Raw genomic sequence first — 26,804 nt, 5'->3', positions numbered from 1 at the left:
CAAAAAAACAACAAACAAAAAATTATTTAACTATTTCATTCGTCTGCTGAAAATATTCAACAGTGCACCAGCGTCACAGAGGAATTAATTCGCTGCCATTTTGTTCGGGAAAAACAAACAAACAAAACAACAACACAAATATTTTACCGGTGTCATTACAATTACGTCTCAAATTATGTCTATTGAAAATACATACTGTTTTGGTTAAAGTCCTTGTAATTTTGTGTTTTTGTCATTTTAATTCGTTTTTTAAATTTGTTTTAAAATGTCTGTATAGCTTTTCTTCATTATCATTTCAGTTTTAGCTTTAGTTATTTTAGATATTGCTTCTTTAGAAATGTTGACCTGTCAACTATAGCTGAAGTAAATCAGTTTTTATATTTTATTATTTTATTATATTTTATTTCAGTTAACATATGCTTTTATTTCAAGTAATGGAAATGTGTGAATGTTTTATATTTTGTTTTTTACGTTAACTAGAATAAATACGTTCATGTTAATGTACTTTTACTATTAACCTGGGATTAAATCAACCACTACTCCTTTTACAGCCATTCGTGACTTTTTAAAAAGAAACCGGCAGACTTTTATTTTGAATAAAATCAACATGTTGACAGGAAGTAGTGCGTGTAATTGAGTCAGACTTCAGCTCAGTTTACCGGAAAGTCGAGACTTCCAAAAGAAGAATGACGGCCGGGTAAAGCAACAGATAAGATGGGTCTAAGGAATCTGTCAGCTGTCAAACCTGCCCTCTAGACTGCTCTCGACTGTTTTAAATGTTATTTCCACGTGCTTTGCTATAACTGACACCCACTTCTCGTCGTTATACGCGTTAAATTGACAGCAGTTGTGCTGTAGGAAGGAAGCGGGAGAGGAAGAGACTGGGCACTACTGGCCAATAAACACACTCAACGGGAAGTTTACTTAATAGGGCAAGATTGTTTTCCAGCATACTTGATAGGGCACATAAATGCTCGTAATCTAAACATCTAACCTGTTAGAAGTATTTATATTAATCAGAGATATCAAAGACTATGTGAAGTCGTTATTGTTTGAATATTAATGGTTGTTGTCAGTTGAAAGGTTTGTTGTCCTCGATTAAGTTATAATCGATCATGGCTACAGATGTAATAGCGACTGAAGAAGTCTCAAACCAGAGAGACTCGAGTGATCTGAACGCCAACAAAAGTAATCCCGAATCAGACACACCCAGCCGGACATCTGAGACGCAAGAAAACAGAAACATAAGTCTTAGCGCGTTATCGTTATCATCATCATCGGCTCATTCTGGGGAAGATTCAGGGAATGCTCCTCTGAAGAACGGAGGCAGAACAGGAGACCCGCCCGTGGAAGCAGCGACTCCAGACAATAGACAAAAACCAGACATGAGGACTTCAGCTCCCGTGAGAGAGCCGCACACACTCTCCTCTCCTGCTGAACACAACGGAAGGTAATGAGGACACTGTCTGTGCCTCAAAACACATGCGGTCTATGTAGACAGGACTGTCACTGGCACAGTCAGTGAATATATGCTACACCTTTGGGGTTATTAATTAACTATTTTTGGGCAGTAGTTGAGCAAAAATGATTATACCTTTGGTAGAGTATTATTTAACATGAAATTAACAGCAAGAAAAACAACTAAATACATCAAATGTTTGTGTCTGTCTCTCCTTAAAGAAATAGTTTCTGGCACAAATTAACATTTGCTCAAAATGTATTCACCCTCAGGTCATCCAAGATGTAGATGCGTTTGTTTCTTTAAGGGAACAGATTTAGAGAAATTTGTCGTTACATCACTTGCTCACCAGTGGATCCTCTGCAGTGAATGGGTGCCGTCAGAATGAGAGTAAAGACAGCTGATAAAAAAGTAATCCACACGACACCAGTCCATCAATTGACATCATGTAAAGCGGAGAGCTGCATGTTTCTAAAAAAAACAAATCCATGATTAAGATGCTTGTAACTTCATAATGATGATTTTGGCCCATTCTACCTCCGAGGTCTTCAACTTCTCAACTGTATTCAACTATTAAAAACAGACAGCAATGTAATTACAATGTAATCTAATCTGTTGAATTGATATTCATTTTACTTATTTTTTTATGACTGAAAATGCTTTAATTATTTAGTGCTCCACGTTTTTTACTCAACCCTGTTTCTGGGTCATTTTTTTCCTGTTAAAAAGTACATTTCTTAAAAATTTTACACAATGAAAATTCAATAATTTGGACATTTCGAACAGAAAGACGAGTAAATAATATCTTAAAATTTCCTTAATTTTTTCATGTTGTAGTTTTGATTTCATTCCTCAAATCGAAACATTCAACTCTCTTACTAAATTTATTGTAAGAAAAAGCATTTATTATTAAAAGTTCTGTTGTTATTGTAACACACACACACACACACACAAATCAGCAATTGAATTAAAGCTGAAATAAACAAAAAAATAAATGTTAGATGGAAAAATTTGTACGGAAAAAAACATCAATGAAAATTAGAAATGTTTTCTTGACAAGTCTCCGAAAATAATTTTAGTAAGATGAAATACAAAAATGACTAAAACTAAAAATTAAGTAAAGCTGTTGTGAATTCTGTCGCTTTAAATATTAAGTTGGTTGCGTGTGTGATATTTTAAGTTGCCTTGTAAGCAAATAACGTAGTGCAGCGTTCTCAGCACATACGGACTCAGCGTAATTGGCTATTCACTAAGCTACTCCAGTTGAGCGATCATATCGCGTGCACGCATTCATGTGCAGTGTTTATGTGCAAGAGAAAGTTTATGACAAAGTAAGTTCTCCTTTCTGTATGTTGTGAATAACAGATTGTCATACTGTATCCCAACTGCGCTAATTTAGACCATGTTTGTGGTGTGGTTGATGTTTAGCGATCTGTCTGAGTGTAATTTGATACTGCTTAACGAGCGGATTATCCCGCTAGCATCGCGGCTCGTATTTTTCATGTTTAGCCTACTAGTTATTACTTTGAAGTGAATTTCTCCGTGGATAATATCTTTCACTGGTTGTCATTTATTACTGCCTGTATTACTGAGACAGTCCAATTTCTATAATCCACATTTTGGTGTTTGTCAATTTATTATGCAGTTTATTACAGACTCATACTAATATATTTCTCGATTTATATTTCATGCATCAGTGCACTTTACAGATATGTTTTTTAGACTGTGAATATTTATTTCTGTTATATTATTTGTTTCAGAGACTACCTCAAGTACACTATTATGTGTATATGGTCACTCTTGTGCAATAAACAGTTAAACTCTATCTGATGACTCCGACTCCCTGACCAGAGTTCTGCAGCGGTCAATAATATAATCCACCAGTTTCAGTGGGGCAAACCCCAACATATGGTCCTTCGAGCCGGATCTATTGACTACTGCAGTGATGTCATTGGAAGAGCGATCAACCTCTCTCCCTCATGTTGAGACGTCAGACAGACCCTCACGGCATCGTCGCACACCTAAGCATCTGGAGGAGTATCTCCTTGATTACAGCCATCACCGACCTGCTCTTTCCTCCCCACCTACAGCAGAGGTGCCAGCGGAGCAGAGAGGAGCAGCAGCCGCAGTGGGCATAATTAATCAATCACGACCAGTCTCCAGCCAGGGTGAGCATCCAGCCACAAGCTCCACAGACTTATTAAGCATGAGTTCACTGAGGGAATTAATGAAGTCTATCTCCGAGAAGGAAAGAGATGAAGCTGCTGATATGGCTGCACTTCAGAGCAAACTCAAGCAGTACGAAAAACGACAGCGTCGGCGTCAGGATCTGATGAAACATATCACATCATTCCTGAAGGAAGAAGGGGATGAAGAGGTGCAAAGTGTAAAGCCTGCCACACCACCGATGAGATCACCTCCAGAAAACTCACCTCATCCGACCCCTTCATCAAGTCATTTTTCCTATTCATCACAGTCACCTGACATTGAGTTACATACCAAAGGACAAGGACATGTGAGTGCCACACGAATAAATGTAAGCACACCTACTGCAGAGGCAGAGCACTTTAACTCTGGTTTCGTACCAATAAAGCCAGCCACTTCACTCCCCTTGTACTCACCAATTTCGTCTGGTACGTTACCTGCCGCCGTGCGCCAACATCAGTATGGCACAAGAGCAGATACTGTGCCACTACTGCTTAATACACAGTTTTGCCCATATGATGATGCTGGAACTGCCTTTCAGCCTCGGGTGCAGCCACAGTTAGTAGCTCCCACGCCAACCTACCAGCATCCCAGTGTGCCTTACATCTATACAACAGTGGCACCTTCTCCTCGACAACCTGTCGCGGCTCCATCTGCACCCAGTTTTTCAGTTCCTCACTATACTACAATGCCTCCAGTAGCATCAGTGCCTCAAACCCTGCACAGTGCTTCAGTTCCTGCCATGAACATTCCTGCTCTCGCAGACACTTCTCTAAAGCCATTGAGCCAGCCACTGAAGCGACCAGAATACTTGGTGCCTCACCGCCCTTTGCATGCTGTTCCCCAGCCAAAGATTCCTGATTTTGTGAATGACAATGAAAGGGAATTCGCTAACCTGAAGTTAGCTTTGGACAATCTTCTGGAACCTCATGCAGAGCTAGATGAAAAATACAAGTATCACATCTTGCTGGAACACCTTAAATTGCCTGAGGCACAAATGATTGGCCAGTCCTGCCGCCATCATCCCTACCCGTACCCTGCAGCTATGCAAGCTCTTCAGTTACAATATGGCCAACCCCATCAGCTGGCGCAGAGCGAAATAGCAGCAATCCTCACAGCACCAGAGGTAAAACCAAACGATGCACGCAGTTTTCAGAGTTTCGCTCTCCGTGTCCACCTCTTAGTGAGCATGCTGTTATCTTTGGAGGGACCCAGAGGGATGGAGTTGAACTGCTGCTCGCATGTGGATCGTTTGCTTAGTAAGCTGCCGAAGTACTTGCGAGATGGTTTCATAGAGTTTCTCCAGCTACAAGGGAAGCTCAACTCCCCCAGTATTAACCCGTACAACCTACAAGACTTCACAGGGTGGCTCGACATCAAAGCTCAGCAACAGAGATTGTCTAGTAGGTTAGTGCAACGCTATCAGTATGAAAGAGATCACAGTGGTTCAAAGGAGAAGAGTGCTGCTAAACAAAAAAGCCAAAGTACAGCCTTGTATCATGGTGCAGCACCCACTGAGGATAAAGCATTCCCCAGTCCTAAGGTGTCTTGGAAGAAGACCCCCCTCAAAGTCAACTGCCTTTTCTGTGGCAGTAAAGACCACTACATCACTCGATGCAGTAGTATTAAAGAACAGTCAGTGTCTGATCTTTGTAAGTGGATTTCAGAGGGGAAGCGCTGCTGGAAATGTGCCCGTTCCCATGCGCATGAGACCTGTAATCTGAAGAAACCCTGCAGTGACTGTGGTGGTATTCACCTTCAAGTGCTTCATGGCGTTGCCCGAAGTCGTGCAACTGATACATCATCAGCTTCCTTGGAGAGCCGCATCTACCTCTTGCCATCCATTGCATCTGGCAGAGTCCTTCTGAAAGTGGTGCCTGTGCTGCTGCACCACAAATCAAAGACAATAGAGACTTATGCAATATTAGATGACGGAGCTCAGCGCACCATGATCCTACCTACTGCTGTCCAACAGCTCCAGCTTGAAGGTGAACCTGAGACTCTAGCACTTCGTACAGTCCGACCGGACACTACTCACCTAAATGGCTCAAAAGTCACCTTCGATATCTCTCCACGAGGTAAACCAGAGAAACGCTATCAAGTGTTTGGAGCATTCACAGCTTCTGGCATTGATCTGGTGGAACAGTCATACCCAGTTCAGACTCTTCAGAGACGGTATGCACATCTAAGAGGAGTTCCACTACAGCCATTTCACAAGGTACGTCCGCTGGTGCTCATAGGTTCAGACCAAGTTCATCTTATCACTGCTAAAGAGCCTATTCGTCAAGGCACCAAAGGGGGACCCGTGGCAGTTTGTACAGCTCTCGGCTGGGCACTTCAAGGGGCGGAAATGAGTACTACCGGCCGAGGACCAGTGCAGCAGTGTTTCTTCGTTTCCACCGACCACCCAGATGATCTTCTTTACAGAAATGTGGAGCGGTTATGGCAACTGGATGTGCTGCCCTTTCGCAACGAGAAACTGGTTGTCCGGTCTAGGCAAGACAAAGAGGCCATGCAGTTGCTTGAGTCTCAAACTCAGCGAGTCAATGTCAAGGGAGTACAGCGTTACGCCACCCCTCTTCTGTGGAACTCAGGTGCTCCAGAACTTAAGGGCTCCATGCAATCCGTCCTTGCAAATCTGAGGAACACTGAAAGGAGACTCCAGAAGGACCCTGACAAGGCCTCAATCTATTCAGGAGAGATTGCCAAACTCATCGAGGCAGGTTACGTAGTCAAGCTCAACCAAACGGAAGCGACACAAACAGAGGCATGGTACCTGCCCCATCATCTCGTGAGTCATAACAATAAGCAACGACTGGTGTTCGACTGTTCTTTCAGATACCATGGTCGGTCCTTGAATGATCAGCTCCTCCCAGGTCCCACACTTGGACCATCGCTGTTAGGAGTACTCCTGAGATTCAGACAGCATCCTGTGGCAGTAAGCTCAGATATCAAGGGCATGTTCCATCAGGTCGGTCTGTTGTCGAAGGACAGGCCCTTTCTCCGTTTCATTTGGAGAGATTTGCAGAGTGAAAACCTTCCAGATGTATACGAGTGGCAGGTTCTGCCATTCGGCACGACAAGCAGTCCATGCTGTGCAATCTTTGCTCTGCAACACCATACTTGCAATTCTGAAGCCAAATATCCAGGGCTACAACAGCTAGTCCACCAAAGCTTCTATGTGGATAACTGCCTGACAAGCTTCCCTACTGTCTCAGCAGCCAAGCAAACTGTGGATCAGTTACGCAGCATGTTAGCAGAAGGAGGGTTCGACCTAAGACAGTGGGCTAGCAGTCATCCAACGGTGGTAGCTCATCTTCCGACGGAAGCCCAGTCATCAGCCACAGAGCAGTGGTTAGTGCAAAACCGTGTTGACCTTATGGAGCCCACATTAGGCCTCAGGTGGAATTGCGCAGCTGATACCCTCGGCTACCATTATCGGCTCATTGAGCATGCAGAACTGACTATGAGAGCTGCTTACCAGGTGTTGGCTTCCCAATATGATCCACTGGGGTTCATACTACCCTTTACCACCAGAGCAAAGGTGATCATCCAACAGTTATGGGCTAAAAAGAGAGACTGGGATGACCCAGATCTACCACCAAACCTTCAGGCCGCCTGGACCGACTGGGAAAGCGAGCTAAAACAACTCAGTGCAGTTTCCATTCCTCGCTGTTACACACCAGCCTCTACAACTGCAGCAGAACAGCACAGATCCCTTCATGTGTTCTGCGACGCCTCTGAAAGAGCATACGGGTCAGTGGCATATTTGGCTGTTCAAACCAGTGGTGACATTCATGTTTCCTTCATAATGGCCAGATCACGGGTTGCTCCTAAGAGGCAGCAGTCTATACCTCGCCTGGAGCTTTGCGCTGCCTTGGCTGGAGCTCAGCTGGCCAAACTGGTGAGGGATGAGCTGACACTCTCCATTAGTGAGACAATTCTGTGGACGGACTCCATGACTGTGCTAGAGTGGATTCAGTCAGACTCCTGCCGGTACAAGGTGTTCGTTGGGACACGAGTCACCGAGATCCAAGAATTAACAGACCACAGCTCATGGAGATATGTTAATACGCAGGATAACCCAGCTGATGACATTACGAGAGGTAAAACCCTCCAAAGTTTGGCCGAGCCCAGTCGATGGAGTCAAGGGCCTCCATTCTTGAAACAGAACCCAGAGCACTGGCCTAAAAGACCTGAAGTTGCACAGTCAGAAGTAGTTTCCGAATTGAAAGGCCTAACCTGCTACTCCGTAATGGCAGTTGTAACAGAGTCCAACCTCCCCGATGTTACGCAATTCAAGACCTGGCGAGAGTTAGTGGGGGCAACTCTGCGAGCCTGTCAAGGGGCAGCCGCATCGAATAGTGTAATAATGACTAACAGGGAGGCGGAAGCTGTCCTGCTGAGGGAATGTCAAGCTCAGAGCTTCCCGGAAGAGGTAGCTGCCCTTAGAGCACAGAAATTGATTCCTGTGCACAGTCGATTAGTTAACCTCGCTCCAGAGTGGGACCCCCTGACCAACATGATACGAGTTGGGGGGCGTCTAAGAAGGCTGGCAAACTCAGACCCAGAACAAATCCATCCCATTGTATTGGACCCAAGACACGCAGTAACAAAGCTCCTTATTCAAGAATTTGATGAGCGTCTGTTACATCCGGGAGCTGAGAGAGTCTACGCTGAGGTACGGAGGCAGTACTGGATTCTCAGAGGACGTCAGGCTATCAAGCACCATCAACTCCATTGTCAGTCCTGTCAGCGCTGGAGAGCGCAGCCAAAGGTACCTCAAATGGCAGATTTGCCACCAGAACGCCTCCGTCTGCTCTGTCCACCCTTTTATTCAACGGGTGTTGACTGCTTTGGCCCATACCTGGTCAAAATAGGAAGGCGGAATGAGAAACGCTGGGGCCTGATCTTCAAATGTCTCACAACAAGGGCAGCTCACATCGAGCTTCTTAATTCGATGGATGTTGATGCCTTCCTCCTTGCACTCCGCCGGCTCATAGCCAGAAGAGGTCAACCCCGCGAGATTCGCTCAGATTGTGGCACCAACTTCCGCGGGGCAGAAAGAGAGCTACGGGAAGCCTTCTTAAGCATGGAGTCAGAACTCCAAATCCGTCTTGCAGACCACCAAATTGAGTTCAAGCTTAACCCGCCCAGCGCTCCACATTTTGGCGGAATATGGGAGCGCGAGGTCCGCTCTATAAAAAATGCTCTTCAGGTAGCCGTTGGTAACCAAGCAGTCACAGAGGATGTTCTGTCCACAATCCTAGTGGAAGTGGAGGGGATTCTCAATTCAAAACCTCTGGGATACGCCTCAACAGATGTCGCCGACATCGATCCAATTACTCCTAACCTTCTCCTTATGGGGCGGCGGGATGCATCTCTCCCTCAGGTGGCGTATGCTCCAGGAGACATGGGGCGGCGGAGGTGGCGTCACTGTCAAAACATGGCGGACCAATTCTGGATACAGTTCACCAGAAACTACTTGCCTACGCTTCAGACCAGGCAGAAGTGGCATAAAGCGTCAGAAAACCTGGAGGTCGACTCTGTTGTACTGATTGTGGATCCGCAACTCCCAAGAGCTCAGTGGCCCATAGGTAGAGTTCGGAAGACATTGCCTAGCAGTGATGGATGTGTGCGAACTGTTGAAGTTGTCATTGACGGTAAAGCTTACATTAGACCAGTTGCTCGCTTGATACAGTTGCCTGCTCTAGAAGGTAACCCCAAAGACATTTAGAGAATTCCCTTGATTACCCATTTGCTACTCAAATGTGGGGGCGGCTGTTGTGAATTCTGTCGCTTTAAATATTAAGTTGGTTGCGTGTGTGATATTTTAAGTTGCCTTGTAAGCAAATAACGTAGTGCAGCGTTCTCAGCACATACGGACTCAGCGTAATTGGCTATTCACTAAGCTACTCCAGTTGAGCGATCATATCGCGTGCACGCATTCATGTGCAGTGTTTATGTGCAAGAGAAAGTTTATGACAAAGTAAGTTCTCCTTTCTGTATGTTGTGAATAACAGATTGTCATACTGTATCCCAACTGCGCTAATTTAGACCATGTTTGTGGTGTGGTTGATGTTTAGCGATCTGTCTGAGTGTAATTTGATACTGCTTAACGAGCGGATTATCCCGCTAGCATCGCGGCTCGTATTGTTCATGTTTAGCCTACTAGTTATTACTTTGAAGTGAATTTCTCCGTGGATAATATCTTTCACTGGTTGTCATTTATTACTGCCTGTATTACTGAGACAGTCCAATTTCTATAATCCACATTTTGGTGTTTGTCAATTTATTATGCAGTTTATTACAGACTCATACTAATATATTTCTCGATTTATATTTCATGCATCAGTGCACTTTACAGATATGTTTATATTTGGGTTTGCAATCTCTTAAGTTGTTGAATAATTTTAGACTGTGAATATTTATTTCTGTTATATTATTTGTTTCAGAGACTACCTCAAGTACACTATTATGTGTATATGGTCACTCTTGTGCAATAAACAGTTAAACTCTATCTGATGACTCCGACTCCCTGACCAGAGTTCTGCAGCGGTCAATAATATAATCCACCAGTTTCAGTGGGGCAAACCCCAACAAAAGCCAATTAGAAATGTTTTAAAGAAACTAATGAAAGTGTCAAAAACACATAACACACAATAACTTTACAATTAAAATATAAAAATAAAAGCTAAATTAAAATATTAATAAATGTTACAATAGTGTATAAATTATAATGAAATAAAAAACAATCTGTTTAACTGTACTATTCATTTAATGATTATTGCTATAAAAAAAAAAGATTATTATTATTATATAAATTCAAGAATGTGCTAATGCTGAAAACCCCAAATAAAATAATTAATCTGACATTTCTGAAGGTTAGGAACATTTGTATATATATATATATATATATATATATATATATATATATATATATATATATATATATATATATATATATATATAGTTTCTGACTTTATTTGACACCCTATTCGTGCAGTGCCTTTGTTTGTGTGCCATGTGTGGTGGCATGCAAAACATACACCTACAGGTGATACATTCATAACATTCTCTAGGTGTGTGCAGTTTATTCAATCCTCTAATTAGTCTCAGGTGTGTACATTGTTCCTATAAATAATTGTCTGTATGCCACTTTTATTAATCAGAGTCTATAAGTCTGTGATTCTGTTTTATTATGACAGGTTTGATTTGAGTGTTGAAATCTCTTAGAAATAGTTCACCTAAAAATAAAATTGTCATCATTTACTTACCCTCATGTCATGAATGCAAAAGACGATATTCATAGTTGTTTTTGGTCATACAGTTTAAGTTAGTGGAGTCCAAAGTTGTTTTGGACCGCATTGACTTACATTGTATGGACAAAAACAGTTGGAACATCCTTCAAAAGATCTTCTTTTGTGTTCATTTATACTTTAGTTTCAGCAAACAGCGTGAACTGCTGCAGATCCCTTGTAGGCAGTGTGGCATAAAGAGTGGCAGACTTTCCCCTTGCCCTTGGAGGAGTATGACAGATACCGCATGGCAATTAGCTCCTGTCCACAGTTAACCAGTGTCTCACATCTGAGCACCAACCTCTCTTTACAATTACTAAACAGCTGGTGGATAAATGACTCCTCATTCATTAAAATTGGAAGACATAACCACTTGTAAATGCACAAAACACATGCACAAATAATAGGTTGATTAGAATAAGAGATGTTTCTAGGCTGTGAAATCCAGTTTTTCATAGAAACGTTATTGAATGCGATGCAGGGCGTTTGACTTTGTTCACGATCATTTACATATATACATTTTAATATATATATATATATATATATACATATATATATATATATATATATATATACATATATATATATATATATATTAAAATGTATATATAATATATATGTATATAAAATATATATATATATGTATATAAAATATATATATATATGTATATGTATATATATGTATATATATATGTATATATATATATATGTATATATATATATATATTTGTTTGTTAGAATGCAGTGTAACTATTTTGTGTAGTATGCATATTTTTTGAATGCATGAGATATATAGGTCTATGCATTTATCAAAATATGCAGTATGCAGTGCACTGCGTAGAAGAATGCTGTGTCCCAATATGCAATGCACTCTTATCTCCTTTTTCTATGTGACTGATGAACTAGAAGTAAGGATATTGTTAAAGATATTTTTTATTTCTCCACTATGATTCTTGATTGTTTAATCTGCATATTTTATTAATTTTTAAAGAAAATATTAAAATTAATGAAAATAATAACATTTGTATTGTTATACAGTAAGGTTCTATAAGTTGTTACATAAGTTATACGTTATTTCACATTAGCTATTAACTAATAAACAACATTTATTGAACTAGGTTAAATCTACTTTTAGTATTTTTTTCATTTTTTATGTTAACATTAACATGAACATGAATTTTTTTATTAAAATTAACACAGATTAATAATAAAAATGTATTGTTAATTCATGATACTTAATGCAAGTAAAATACTACTTTTTGTATATAAAAATAAAAAAAACTATAAATATTAGATGAAAAGCTTTAAACTTTTCCAAATTTAGAAAATTAGAAATGTTGTTTTGTAAGATAACTGGAATATAGTTTATTAAAATTACTAAAACTAAAAAAAAATATTAAAGCATCATAACTATATGTTATGCAAATGTTAATGTCAAAAGCACATCAATTGAAACTAAAATAAAAATGAAGACTGAAAATATAAAAATAATCCAAAATATTAACAAATGCTATCATACCAAAATACACCAAGATAACACTTCTACAGACATTTGCACCTAAATTAGCTATTAATTTACAACCTTGTTACCACTTTTGCCATAGATTTTATTTAAAATGTTTGTACATTTGTTTAATTTTGATGTTCGTTTAATGTTTTTTGCAAAATCACCCAAATCTGACTTTAAACTATTTAGAGACATGTACCAAATTCTGTTCAAATTGTGAACATTGCATAGAAAATGAAAATGTTACTATTTTTCCTTGTGAGGAGATAACTGGCTTACTACTTTATGAAATTGTGTACTTTATACTGTTTCACAATTTTAGCACACTCAGCAGTATGCTAGTATTCCAGCCTGAACACAGTCTAACTTTTATATATTCAAACATTGAATCTAGTGTTTAGTTATATATATTTTTTGGTCTTAAGGAGCGATCTTGCTGTGAAATGACTTTAGTTCTAGCAAGAAGGGCATCCTAATCTGCTTCGTTTCCAAGAAATAAGAGCATGCTTGTTCTTTACGGTGAAAACATTGAAATTTGAAAACACTCCAAGAATTTCAGGCCTTTCCAGAGTCACCACCCAGATCTTTCCTCAAAGAAGGTGAAACTTGTCGACTTTGAATTGTAAAAGAGCTTATCTCGTATGTAACAGAATTCATTGTATATGAAGTCCTCAGGAGTTTACATGCCTTTGTATTGGAGATTAACACACCAAAGAAGCTCAAGTGGATTTATGTCGTAATAAGATGTGATACACCGCGCCTTAACATGCGGTGGTCCTATAAGGCAGTTCGAAGCTCTTTGCAGTCATTTCTCAGTAACTAAGAGTTTGTAGCTCTGTGATGAATGACTATCAGCCAGTATTGGATTTGGACTTCTTGTCTTTTTCAACTCGGACGAATTGTTTTTTTTAGTGAGTAAATAAAATGCTATGAACTGTGGTTGTTTTAAAACCAGAACAGTTGTCTAATGAGTGAATTATTTTTTTTTTAAATGCTTTCAGTTTTGAGCGCCAGGAGTCGGTTGCTACCACAGAAGCGCAGCTGAGATTGGAGGGGGTTGAGCTAAAGGAGGAGTGGCAAGATGAGGACTTCCCCAGGTAGGCTGTCGTGTGATATGACCAAAACTTTTTTTTTAATTCAAGTTTGAGGTCAGTAAGATTTTCCTGAAAGAAATGAATAGTTTTATTTAACATGGACACGTTAAATTCCCGAAAAAACAGGAATTTTCTTCACAACGGTTGGCAACATTGATATTATTAAAAAATATCTTGAGCAGAAAATTACCTTACTAGAATGAACATGATATAATATATGAATATATTATGAATAAAGATATTAAAATAAAAAGTGGATAATTTTATAATGAAAACCAAAAGGTATGCAATCATTTTTTATTTTAGAAATTAAAGAGTGTCTACATTCTAAATTTTATTTCATCCTTTTATCAATTTTTCCCCACTTTTTTCTTCAAATCCTTTTAAATGTTTATTTATTTCATGACAGGAAAAAAAAAAGAAAATTAAAAAAAAAAAAATTGTAAGGTTATTCACAACAAACAAATAAATCTGGCATCAGAGCAAAAACAGCTGCTTAATATTAGTGAAAATCTACATTCAGCATTTTTAATTTTAATAGGATGAGCCACATTCAAAATAGTTGTAAAATAGTGAACTTGCATTTGTGGTGTTATGACCACATTTTAATGGAGTAGGCTGATTTATTTATTTTTTGTAATGATCTGGCTTAAATAATAGCAGATATATTACAGTAAGTAGAATGTGTTTTATTTGGGTTGCCAGGCCACTCCCAGAAGAGGGAGATATGCATCTCGATGAGGAGCTTTTCACCAGCTCTTCTGGTGAAGGAGCACCTGGTAAGCAGTACTGAATATTTAGAGACAATTATACATTTGTAACTATGCTCAGAAAACATTGTAATCAATCATGTTTTAACTGCAGCTTCACAGTCTTACAGACTAAACAGTGCAAGAAAAAACAAAAAGAAGCTTTTGGCTCCAGACATCAGCCTCGACCTAGACCACAGCGAGGGTTCGGTCCTGTCAGATGAGCTGGATGAGAGTACAGAACTGGACCTGGATGATATAGACACCTCTTCAGACAACAGCAACGAGTTCGAGTGGGAAGGTATGATTGTGCTTAAATGTTAATGGTTTATTACATTATCCCAAACAGCAACTAATCTGATTAATTAGTCATTTTGCAGCCATTCAGACTCACTTACTCACTAACATTACAGAGATCTTTTCATGGACCGACTTTGTGTAATAACTCCTAGTTAAACAGTATTGTGTGTTTGTTTTGTTTTTCTGTCCCGCTGCTCTCTTCTCTCTTTCCTGGAAGGAATGTTTCTTCTCATTGGTTTGCGTCAGGCCGCTGGCCTGCGGTTTGTGGTAAGGTTACCTGACTGGATGTTTTACTCCCTGATCAAGTCCTACGGCATTGATTTCATTTTCTTTTTGCGATTCCAACCTTTGGTGTGATATGGCACTATAAATCAAAGGCTATCTATTGTTTTCGTGTTGGAGAATGTTGATGGTTGGATTTTGATTTGTGCATGGTTTTTCCACCAATCTCATCAGATCTGATTCTGTTAATCAGCCTCATTTTGGTGTCCTGATCATTTTTGCTAAAGCTCAAAATAAATCACTTTTGAATTTAAAGGCGAAAACACTGCAGCATTCCATTGCGAAAAATAAAATATGCATGTTTTTAAAGGCAAACTTCTAGAAATAATACTAAAGTGGGTTAAAAAAAAGTTTTCGACCTGCTTATGTAGGACTTTAATACGTCTTTATACAGTATGTAATTGAATTAATACTTGGTTGCTTTGCTGAAAGTTCTGATAAGCATTTATGGTAAACTAAAGTATACTTTAATGTCATTTTTTAAAAGAAATGTGTTTGTTGTGTATTTTAGCGCATTTGTAAAATTACCATTTGTAACTGAATACATTTAAAATGTATCAACTTTAAATGTAATATTGAATAACACTAGTTAAAATTGTAATAAAGTAATTTATATGTGCTCTAGTATATTTGTCAACACATCAAAATAAGTTTATTTCTTTACGACAAAAGATTATTTAAACATAATTTAAATTGTACTTTGAAGTAAAACGTTTAATATGACATACCAGATAGCACACGTATGTCTGCAAGATGTCTGTTAAAGATGACTTCATCTGGATAGCATCTGCTGTGTACAAACATCTGATAGATGTCTCTAAGATGTCAGTTTTATATATATTATAAATCATAAACATCTTTAAGACATTTTCTAAATATTGTACTATAGAAGTATTGCTGATGAGCAACCTTCTTTAAAATACGTCTTGCCGATGTAAATGCAGACGTCAAATAGACATCTCCGTGATGTATGTGTGCTGTCAGGGATTATTACAAAGTGCACATTGAAAAGTGTACTTAATTGTGTTAATAATCATAGTGATGAAAGTGTACTCTAAGTACACTTAAGTACCTTATGCAAATTATCTTTGATTTTATTGTAGTGACGGTTGAAAGTGACGTGACATACAGCCAAGAATGGTGACCCAAACTTGGAATTAGTGCTCTGCATTTAACCCATCCAAAGTGCACACACACACAGCAGTGCACACACACACACACACACACACACACACACTGTAAACACACACCCGGAGCAGTGTGTAATAACCAGGAAAATAACCATGTTTGTAATAACCAGTGTATTATAACCAGTACTGTGTGTATTTTTAATCCACTTTTAAGATTTACAGTACAATACAAATGCACATTCAGTACAAATAAGTGCACTTTTTCACAAAGGTTCTTATGACAGATGTATCCATAATGAACTGGTAGAAACTAGCACTTATGTAGGTATGTTGTATTTACATTAGCCCTGTTCCAAAACCTAGCTAGCTGCCCTGATGCCTACCTACTGTCTAGATAGGAAGCTACCTTCTAAGACATTGCATCAGTCATACTTTTATAAAAGCATTTATATTCACTTGAATCTGCCATATTAAATGGACGTTTTCAAAGAGCATCCTATAAAGGATTGTACTGAAGATAGGCACATATGATGCTATCTGAGATTTTTAGCCAAAACTAAAACCGTTTTTTTTTCTGTGCCCCTAGGATGACATGGTCGGTTCACTTAGTTTTGTCATGGCCACGACATCATAACTCATGGGAACATGATATTGCATGGCCACAAGATATTAATTTAAGGGAACATCATATTAACAACGACGTATTATCACGTTCCTAGGAGTTATGTCGTGGCCTCGAAAAACTAAGGGAACCGACCATGTCATCTTAGGGGCACCGTAGTATTTTATTGATTTTGTTATTTAATACTGGCACACAGAAGACAGCACACATACACTCATAAATAACAAATATTAAGTCAAATAAACCCTGTATTTCCCTTGTTAGATGACCTCCCAAAACCCAAAAATGCAGACCTGTTGCGTAAAGGAGTGGAGTCAGTGCAGGAGTTCACCAGCACGGAGGAACGGGAGGAGGGCCGTCGCTGGAGAGTCTTCCGCATCGGAGAGCAGGAGCACCGGGTAGACATGAAGGCCATTGAGCCCTACAAGAGGGTTATCAGCCATGGAGGTCAGTGAGCGCACCTTTCCATAACAGTGTGTCCTGTCTGTTATCTATACAAGGACATTTTCTGTTTGCACCATTCAGGAAGTGAAATTGTCAGTGGGTGAGTTTTTTGGCATTTTATTCTCACCCATATAGCTGCTTTGGTTTTTTAGAGCAGTACTGTGGCATTTACTGTCTTTTATAATGCCACAGACCTTTACCAGATCATCTCTCAGTCAGAAGAGCCTTTTACCATCTGTCTTTCCTCCTTTTTGCACTTCCTCCCCCTCCCTTTTGCCATCTAACAGCTGTCGCTTTCATTCGAAATGCCTATTTTGCATGCTGTTATATAATGAACATTTACACAGAGTGAGCAGTTAAATTCAGATGGATTGGATCAGTCAACTTGTGTAATTGCTGTAAAAGAGCAAACTAACGTTCAAACGTTTGCCAGTAGCCGCTTTCAAACATGGTTCCCCTTTTTGCAGGTTACTATGGCGATGGATTGAATGCCATCATCGTCTTTGCTGTTTGCTTTATGCCTGAGAGCAATCAACCAAATTACAGATACATCATGGACAATCTTTTCAAGTAAGTTCTAGATGGCTGTTTCTAGTGATGTTCCACATGGCTTATTCTGTTTCGAGATCCCTTTAAAACTGAGACATCGAGAAGGGTCTGGCTGCAAACTTGCACTTGCACTCTCAGACTTGCATTCTCAGACTTGCACTCTCAGACACTTGCACTTCCGCTAGTGACATCACTTGCAGTCTTTATTTTTTATTTTGTTGAATTTTTATTATTACTTTTTGTTTGAATCTCTCAACATTTTACAACAGTAGCCAGGTGGCGAAGACAAGAACAAAGAAACTAAATTACAATGTCACTTGCAATCGCCACTTGCACTCTCTGCTACCTGTGACGTCACTTGCAATTAACACAAATCGTGAGTGTTGCCAATGAAGACAAGACGCTGTGGTGGTGATTAAACGATTAAACCTAATTTAGTACTATAACATACAGGGTCCTGCAAGAAAAAGACAAGCCCGGACCGTGGCCACAGAACAGCAGAATATGAACGCAATGCACAAAGTCTTTCGTTAAGCGTTTTCCTCCTGTAGAAAAAAACAAACACTTAATATGGCATAATGTATTAAGATACATTAAGTTCAATTAAAAGACCAAATTCGATATATAGTTATTATTTAAAATACTACAAGGTAAGCAGATGGCTGTGAACACAATGCACAAACTTTGTCCTCCCATACAACAAAACACTTAATGTGGCCTTATAGATGGTTTCATCGGGCGCACGCGCCTGAACCTAAGTTAACTTCCGGTCTGGCTGCAGTGCCTTCTACAAACGCAGTTAAAGTCAAGGTGATGAGTAGACTGAAGTTGGGCTCAGGTGGTTGTGCTGCGGGATGTGTTTCCCATACATTTATTTATTTTTGGAGACTCGCCACAATTTTAAAACTGATCGATTTTCAAAAAGGCTTCGTTGAATAAACATGAGTAACGTTACGTACTGCACCTTTAATAATAATAATTCCTTAAATTTATATGTTTAAATATCAAAACGAGGCACAGGTGTTTTTATTTCACTGTATTTCTGAAGGAAGACTTGCGTGTTATATGCCTGATAAAGCAGCGTGTGAGCGTACCAGCTCTGCTTTGTTTACAGCTGTTACTGGGGAAACCTCTATTTCTCGCGCTTTTTATGGCAATGCTTTTATGTCAACATCTCCTGCCGGCAAAGAATGAAATTGCATTTTCATTAAGTCCGCCTGATCCACGCGGCAAACATATTTTGTATGTTATCAAAAAATATCTACTCTAGAGGGACTTGGCTGTTGTTATTGATTCTATTTGGAAGTCTACCGGAAGTTAAGTTAGGTCCACAAAAGCGGGCATGAGCAGTAATGTTTGTTTATGTTGTTGCCGTTGAAACCGTCTATAACAGACTAAGATGATAAAAACAATAGCCTATATGTCTTGTTGTTGACTCAACGTATATACAGACCAGCAAATATGAACGTGCATTATGAAATGCATTAAGTGATTTTAAAAGGAGAGGCGAGAGACTTTGCGCAAACGTTCATATTCTGGTGTTCTGGCCACGGAACAGGTCTTGTCTTTTTCTTGCAGGACCCTGTACGTTATAGTACTAAATTAGTTTTAATCGTTTAATCACCACCACAGCTTCTTGTCTCCATTGGCAACTCGCACGATTTGTGTTGATTGCAAGTGACGTCACAGGTAGCGGAGAGTGCAAGTGGCGATTGCAAGTGACATTGTAATTTAGTTTCTTTTTTCTTGTCTTCGCCACCTGGCTACTGTTATAAAATGTTGGGAAATTCAAACAAAAAGTGATAAAAAAATTCAACAAAATAAAAAATAAAGACTGCAAGTGATGTCACTAACGGAAGTGCAAGTGTCTGAGAGTGCAAGTCTGAGAATGCAAGTCGCTGAGAGTGCAAGTGCAAGTCTGCAGCCAGACCCTTTTGGAGACATCTGTGAAGCGACCACGCTGCGAAAAAAAATTTGATGTAGAAACAATTTTATCTCAGAAATTGCTAGTAAATCTCTCAGCTAATTACAATGAAATGGCAAGTGACACATTGAATTAAACGTGACATTTTGAAGTAGAACGACTAGTAAAAATCTACTCCAATAATCTTTTAAATAATAATCTTTATGTACAGCTTTTAAAATAATTTTTTACATTGCCGTTCATTGCAGAATAGTCTCTGCAAAGTATTGTTCAGACAGCATGGCAAATATGTGTTGCTACTAATTGCTTCCAACACAATTTGTGAATATATTTCATAATCAAAAAAACAGAAATAGAAATTATCACAATTCTTGGTTAACTATCACAGCGTACATAATTTTTTCAATTAAATACAGTTTTTTTTATTGTATATTGTACTTTTCCCTAACAATATGCATTATCATTTTGACCCCATAGTCCATTATAGTCCATTTTTGGGAGACCAATGATTCAAGCGTTTCTGTTGATTTAAAGGGATTGTTCACCCAAAAATGAAAATTATCCCATGACTTACTCACCTTCAAGCATTCCTAGGTGTATATGACTTTCTTCTTTTAGACAAATGCAATCTGAGTTATATTTAAAAATGTCCTTTCTATTAATGGCAGTGAATGGGGGTCAATATTTTGAAGCCCAAAAAAGTACATCCATTCATCATAAAAAGTGCTCCACATGGTTTGGGGTGGTTAATAACGGACTTCTGAAGTGAAGTGTTGCATTACTGTAAGAAAAATATCCATATTTAAAACTTAATAAACAGTAATCTGTAGCTTCTGCTAACTGTCCTACGTGTGTTCATGAGAGAGTGGCGTTCAAGCGGAGGACGTACAGTAGGCGTTGCGTAAATTCCGGACATTTTTCAATATAACTTTTTGTATTCGTCTGAAAGAAGAAAGTCATATACACCTAGGATGACTTGAGGGTGAGTAAATCATAGGGTCATTTTTATTTTTGGGTGAAATATCCATTTAACTTGCATGTCTAGTGTACACATTTACGATTATTTGGTAATTGACTTTTTTTCATGGATGAAATATAGTAATTTCAATAATAATCTTTAGCAATGGGTTATGTGGATTCAGTGCCAACAGAAAGCTGTTTGGTTTGAAAGTGACTGTACTATTGTAGTCAAACCTCAGGTGGTTTTGGAACTAACATATTGTGTATCATTCAGGTATGTCATAGGAACTCTAGAGCTGCTTGTAGCTGAGAACTACATGATTGTATACCTGAATGGAGCCACTTCACGCCGAAAGATGCCCAGTGTGGGCTGGCTCAGAAAGTGCTATCAGCAAATAGATCGAAGGTGAGAACCTCATTGATAGGATTGGCTAACAAAGTTTTATTTATTTTAGTTTAGTTTAGTTTATTTATTTTATTTTTGGGTGAACTATGCCATTAAATTACTCATTCTGTCTTTATTTTGTTTTAACCCCAGAAAGCCTATTTCATGTCAACATTTGTTAAATAGCTGTATAAAAACATTTGAATAATAATAATGATATATTTAAATAAATAAATGCGTTTTTATATATATATAGATAGATATACAGAGTTACATATATATATTTAGTATTTTCAGTATCAGTTGGCGTTTTTATTAGAGTATTTTAGTATTTTTATATTTATATTTATAATATATATATATATATATATATATATATATATATATATATATATATATATTATAATATTTAGTTGCAGTCAATTTTAATATAAAAAAAGTCTAATTTTATATTCACACAACATTGTTCTGATACAGGTTAAGGAAGAATTTGAAATCATTGATAATTGTGCACCCGTCCTGGTTTATTCGCACCCTCCTAACTCTCACAAAACCTTTTATAAGGTCAGTCCTTTTCTAGTTCCCTTCAGATATGTTTTAATATGAACTGATTTCCTGCTAATGCGTTATTCAATGTAAATCTTTCATTTTATAGCTCAAAATTTAGCCAGAAAATCAAGTATGTGTACAGCTTGACAGACTTGGCTGAGCTTGTCCCGATGGAGTATGTTTCCATACCAGACTGCATTAAACAGTAAGTATCCCCTAATATGCTGCTTCTGCCTCCTGCGTTTTCTTGTTTTACAGGAAATTATCAGTTTCTACTGTACGTTCATTATTTTGAAACAGTTTTGACAAGCTATGCTAAATGAATACTTTACGTACTGAAGTTTCCATATTGTTCTCTTCTCTCATCAGTATTCTAGCTTTGTAATTATTTTAAGTCTGATCCGCTCCCAAGTGCTGTTGGCTGTGGTATCTTCAGAAACTCTCTATGCCCTAACCCTTCTCCCTGCATTTCCTCTAAGGTTTGACGAAGAAAAAAATAGGAAAAAACATAAAAGGTATCTGTATTTTCATTCCGGAGATCACTGCGGTATTTCTGTTGCCTTTGCCTGAATTGCACAAGACTAACAATTAATCGTTTGGCTTTAATAAGTGTACACCTTTTCTTGGTCACTCGACCAAAAGTTGTTTTTTGAGCTGCTGCTTTAATTTTCATCAAAATGCTAAATTCCTTCTGTGTGCCATCTAACTATAATCTTTTGTTGAGTACAATATGTCACATATTTCCAGAGCAACAGCATTGTCCTTTTATTGTAAAATCTACCGAGGCAATCAGTATTTCCTGTAGTTTTTGTCTTATCGCTATTGCAGTTTCAATTTTTTGCTGTCTCCACCCTAAACTTTGTTTTAAAACCATCCAAAGCAGTTAAAATCTTTTGTAAGGTTATTCATTTATTTATTTATTTATTCAAATAAGTAAAATAAAAATAAATATTCTTAATTTATTTTCAACTAATTTTGGTAGACCTCATCGCTTTATTTTATAAAAATAACTAAAAACATTGAAATAAAGTACAGTGGGTTTCAAAGAACTAGTCAACATTTTTTCTCAGTTAAAAAGTTACTAGTCAAGGTATGATGTAAAACAAATGAAATTTTTAGTTTTTTGATTTTGCAGGATTTTTTAATAAACACTCGATTTAAATTATGCAGATAATATATATGCCAATGAAGATAATATAATTTGTGTAACAATGTTCTTTCGTGGGAAGAAGGAGGCAGGAACCGGCGAACAATCAAAAAGAAACTTTAATAATAAAATAAACACAAAACAGCGCGACAGCCCCTCATGGACATCTCGTCCTTCACTGTCGTCGCTCCCATTTTATATCCTTCCAGTCTCCTCCGTTGGACTCGCACATACCCCCATCGCTCCTCTCAGGCCGGGGGGTACCCACGAGACTGCGCTCTACCCACCCCCCCCCCCCCCCTCCGGGGGTAGGACCGCCCACGGCGACATGCGGGAACCTGGGGGTAGGACAGACGAGGTGAGAGAAAAGGAGATGGAAAGACGCACTGCCGCTCGGCCCCCCACCAGCTGGGTGAACTCCTCCGCGGTGCCTGGAGGTGGCACTGGACGGCCCTCGGTGGACGTCACGACACTCCTCCGCCACCCGGTGGATGGCGACAGCTCCTCAGGTTTTGGGCAGCCGGCAGGAGTCCCCCGTTCCCTGCCCCACCCGATTCCATCAAGGATGGCAGCAGGCTCCGGCCCCCTGGCTCGATGGCACCACGGGTTCACCCCAGCGGCGAGGGATCTTCGGCAGCGTGTCCCTCCTTCCTCCCGGGCTTCGGCACCAATGTAACAATGTTCTTTCGTGGGAAAAAGGAGGCGGGAACCGGCGGACAATCAAAATACTTTAATAATAAAATAAAGACAAAACAGCGCGGCAGCCCCTCACGGACGACTGCCATGCACAAACAAAACCAAAACACAAATAAATCCAGGTCCGGTCCTCTCTCGTCGCTCCCATTTTATATCCTTCCAATCTCCTCCGTGGGACTCGAGACCGGTGGGTCGAGCAGGTGTCGCTGATTTCCAATCACTCCATCGGCCTCGCTCCGTTCCCACGGCTCTGAACCTTTCCCCACTCGTCACAATTTGTAATTAGTGATCCACTTTATTAGGCACCTATTGTATCCGTTGGCATTTTTATTCTTCTTCTTCTACCGTTTCCGTTTCTTCTGCCTGAGTATATGGCTGCCCATAGTCCCGCTTGCGGGAAAGTTGTGAAATTTGGCACACTGATAGAGAACAGTCTCGACATTAAACATAGCATATTTGGAGTATCTAACTCAAACTCTGTAGTGCCATCACATGTCCACAGAAGGACAATTTTTTCCCCTTTGAATCCCTGGCTCATGCAAAAAATAAAAAAATAGCAAAGTTTCGTTTTTTCGCTATTTTTAGTTTTTTGAAAAACCTACTTTTTAGAACTCAGATGGTTTGTCTGATTCTCACCAAAATTATCTCATATCATCTTCAGACCATGCTGGCAAAAAGTTATGGAATTCACGTTGATTCATCAAACCGTTCTCGAATAACACTTGAACAAATTTGAGAAAAAGCAGAGGCTTCATCTCCGAAATGGTTTGGCGTATTGAGACCATAATTGGTGTGTGTTGTAACAAGCAGGACCTGAGCCTACCTGCAGTGTTATGGTGCCGTGCCACCTAGTGGTCAGGAGATATGAAAAAAAAAATGTTTTTGCTTATAACTTCTGAATGTTTTTTCCAAAAATCACAAACTGGTCTCATTAGATTAGGTGCCAAATCGAATGATATCCAATTATTTTTTTAATTTGAATTTTGTAGTAAAATGTTACGATTGCAATGACGTATCGTTATGAAACTTGGTATGCTTCTTTGGCACCATGTCCTGATGGTACACAAAAAGTTGCCAATAACTTTTATTTAGACCAGCTAATTGTAATGAAACAGATTCCTTGGATTATGCCGAGAACATCACAATGACAATTTTGTCATAATTGTCTGAACTTCCTGTCCGCCATTTTGAGTCATGTTAAAAAACCTACTTTTTCTAACTCCTCCTAGACCGTTAGTCCAATTTTCACCAAATTTAACAAGCAATGTGGCATTGTCACCTCACACTGACCATGCCACATCAATTTGGTAACAGCGCCACCTATTGGTCAAGAGTAATAAACAATTCACTATCCATTCATTATATAATTTCCAAAAATTGTCAACTTTTGATTGCATTAGCCTATTGTAATGGAACTGGTCTCAAAATATGAATTGGGTCATGCTGACAACATGCATAACAATTATGCAATAGTAACCTGAACTTCCTGTCCGCCATTTTGATTTATGTTGAAAACCTACTTTTTCAAACTCCTCCTCAACCATTGATCCGATTTTCACCAAAATCAAGTCAGATCATCTTCAGACTTTGCTGGCAAAAATTTATGGATTTTGTGTTGATAGACAAACCTGTTTTTTGTTATTACTGAGGCAGTATCTGCAAAGCTTTGACATAATGTCAACAAACTTTGTATGTGCCCTTGTCACCTCACACAGTTCACATCAAAATAATTTGATTACAGCGCCACCTGTTGGACAAAAGTGATAAGTCATTCAATCATATTGCTAGAGGTTGCATTTATGATTTTTCAGCCATTTCAATTAAAATCATCCTAAAACTGCTTTTATTACGGTACTCATTGTTGCATTTGGGCTGATGCTCCATGCCATGCTTAGCTCCTCATTTTGCCTTAGGAGTGCTTGGCCCCCTAATTGCTGCTTGCAGCTATATTTTATAAAGTTATATTGAATATAAAATTACATAATGTATACATTTTAAATAGAAATATATATTTAAAATCTATTTATTTATTAAATCCTGTTGGAACATTTATTTAGCTCTAATTTGATCAATATTTTGCTTTTTCCACACATTTTTGAGTCTAGGATCTGGGTCTGCATAAAAGTGTGTTGTATAGAGGGAAAAATGGAGACTAGTGAAACTCCACATCCGAGTAACACAATAACTGTTATGAATTAATTTCATTCAGGTTTTTGGCTAAATGCGCTACCTTGCTTGTGTTTGAAATGAACATCTCACAGATTTAGATTCTGACGTTCTGTCCTCAATTCTGCCGTTGTTAGTACGTTATGTATTACCATGCTAGTAAATCAGACTTTAATGGCGAAGGATTTGAAAAGTAAAGTCACGGGTGATTTACAGTATTTCAAATGCATGTCTGTCCAATGTACATTCTTAACACCTACATATGACAAAACGCATTGTGTAAACCTCAGTGGGTCATGACGGAGCAGTACAGTGTAGTCTACATCAGATAACAAAACACTTGAATGTCTTAACAACCGTATTGCAACTGTGTTGTGCACAAGCTTCACTTCAGTTTTTTCATGTTTTTCAGCTAGTTTGTACAATGCAGAATCAACTGACTTAAGTTCCACATTAATTGATTTAAATCATATTTTTGCTTGTTGTGTTTGTATAATGATGTTTTTAACCTCATAAAAAAAAAAATAAAAAAAAAATTGTCTTTGTGATCAGACTAAACCTTTGAGTGTAAAGTCGAGACACTTTTGTGATGTTGTCTGTGTATTGATTTATGTATAAATTATTATTTCTGAATCAAATTGAAGTGTCGGTATGGTTTGGATTCTGATGCCTTACACTTAATTTTTGTTTTGTTTTTCCACTTAGGATTGACCAGAACATGCGTGGGAAGGTAGAGATCGCCACCACTGCAGTGCCAGAATGAGTCAGAGGGGCTGAAGAGAATGTATGGGGCTTCTTTTAGCTGGAGAATACAAGATCTTGATGTCAGAAAAGTGCCTTTTAAAGGAATAGTTCACCATAAAATGAAAATTCGGCCATCATTTACTTGCTCTCATGATATTTAAAACCCATATGACGTACTTTCTGTGGAACACAAAAGTAGATATTTAGCAGATTGTCCAAGCTGCTCTTTTTGATTCCCATTCACTTTCATTGAAATGAACAGAGCAGCTTGTACATTCTGCTAAATATTTTCTTTTGTGCTCCATACAAGAGTCATACAGACTTAGAACGATGTGTGGGTAAGTAAATAACAACAATTTTTATTTGTGGGTTAGCTGTCACTTTAAGGCTTCGATTGCCTGTTATGCTATGTGACTTTTTTTTTCTTCCTCCCTGTTGCATTTGTGTGCCAAGCATTTGTCAGATGTCATCTGATTTCTGTGTTAAACATTTTAATAACCTTGTTTATGTATAATTTCAGTAAGTAGATTCTGTCAACGTGTTCTAGTTCCTCTTTGTTAAGGCACTCCGTTTTTAAATTAGAAAATGCATGTT

The 26,804-nt window shown here is 38.6% G+C and overlaps 1 protein-coding gene across 3 annotated transcripts; it reads left to right on the top strand.

Moving 5' to 3' along the window:
- The first annotated feature begins 631 nt into the window (after window positions 1-631).
- Window positions 632-26,381, top strand: LOC132133151 (BCL2/adenovirus E1B 19 kDa protein-interacting protein 2-like). Of its 3 annotated transcripts, none has more exons than XM_059545888.1 (11): window positions 632-1,450; window positions 13,471-13,566; window positions 14,269-14,342; window positions 14,428-14,613; window positions 16,911-17,093; window positions 17,558-17,660; window positions 20,798-20,929; window positions 21,386-21,472; window positions 21,564-21,662; window positions 21,937-21,972; window positions 26,172-26,381. In XM_059545888.1, the coding sequence occupies exons 1-11, from the start codon at window positions 1,116-1,118 to the stop codon at window positions 26,227-26,229; spliced, it is 1,389 nt and encodes a 462-aa protein (XP_059401871.1). In that variant the 5' UTR covers window positions 632-1,115; the 3' UTR covers window positions 26,230-26,381. The 3 variants fall into 3 exon arrangements, with proteins under 3 accessions (XP_059401871.1, XP_059401872.1, XP_059401873.1); XM_059545890.1 differs by lacking the exon at window positions 632-1,450 and adding an exon at window positions 13,258-13,380; XM_059545889.1 differs by lacking the exon at window positions 21,937-21,972.
- The last annotated feature ends 423 nt before the right edge of the window (window positions 26,382-26,804 follow it).

This window comes from Carassius carassius, chromosome 50, assembly GCF_963082965.1.
Source record: "Carassius carassius chromosome 50, fCarCar2.1, whole genome shotgun sequence".
Classification (NCBI taxonomy): domain Eukaryota; kingdom Metazoa; phylum Chordata; class Actinopteri; order Cypriniformes; family Cyprinidae; genus Carassius; species Carassius carassius.
Note: the sequence above shows the minus strand (reverse complement) of the source record. Positions and strands in the feature narration are given on the sequence as shown.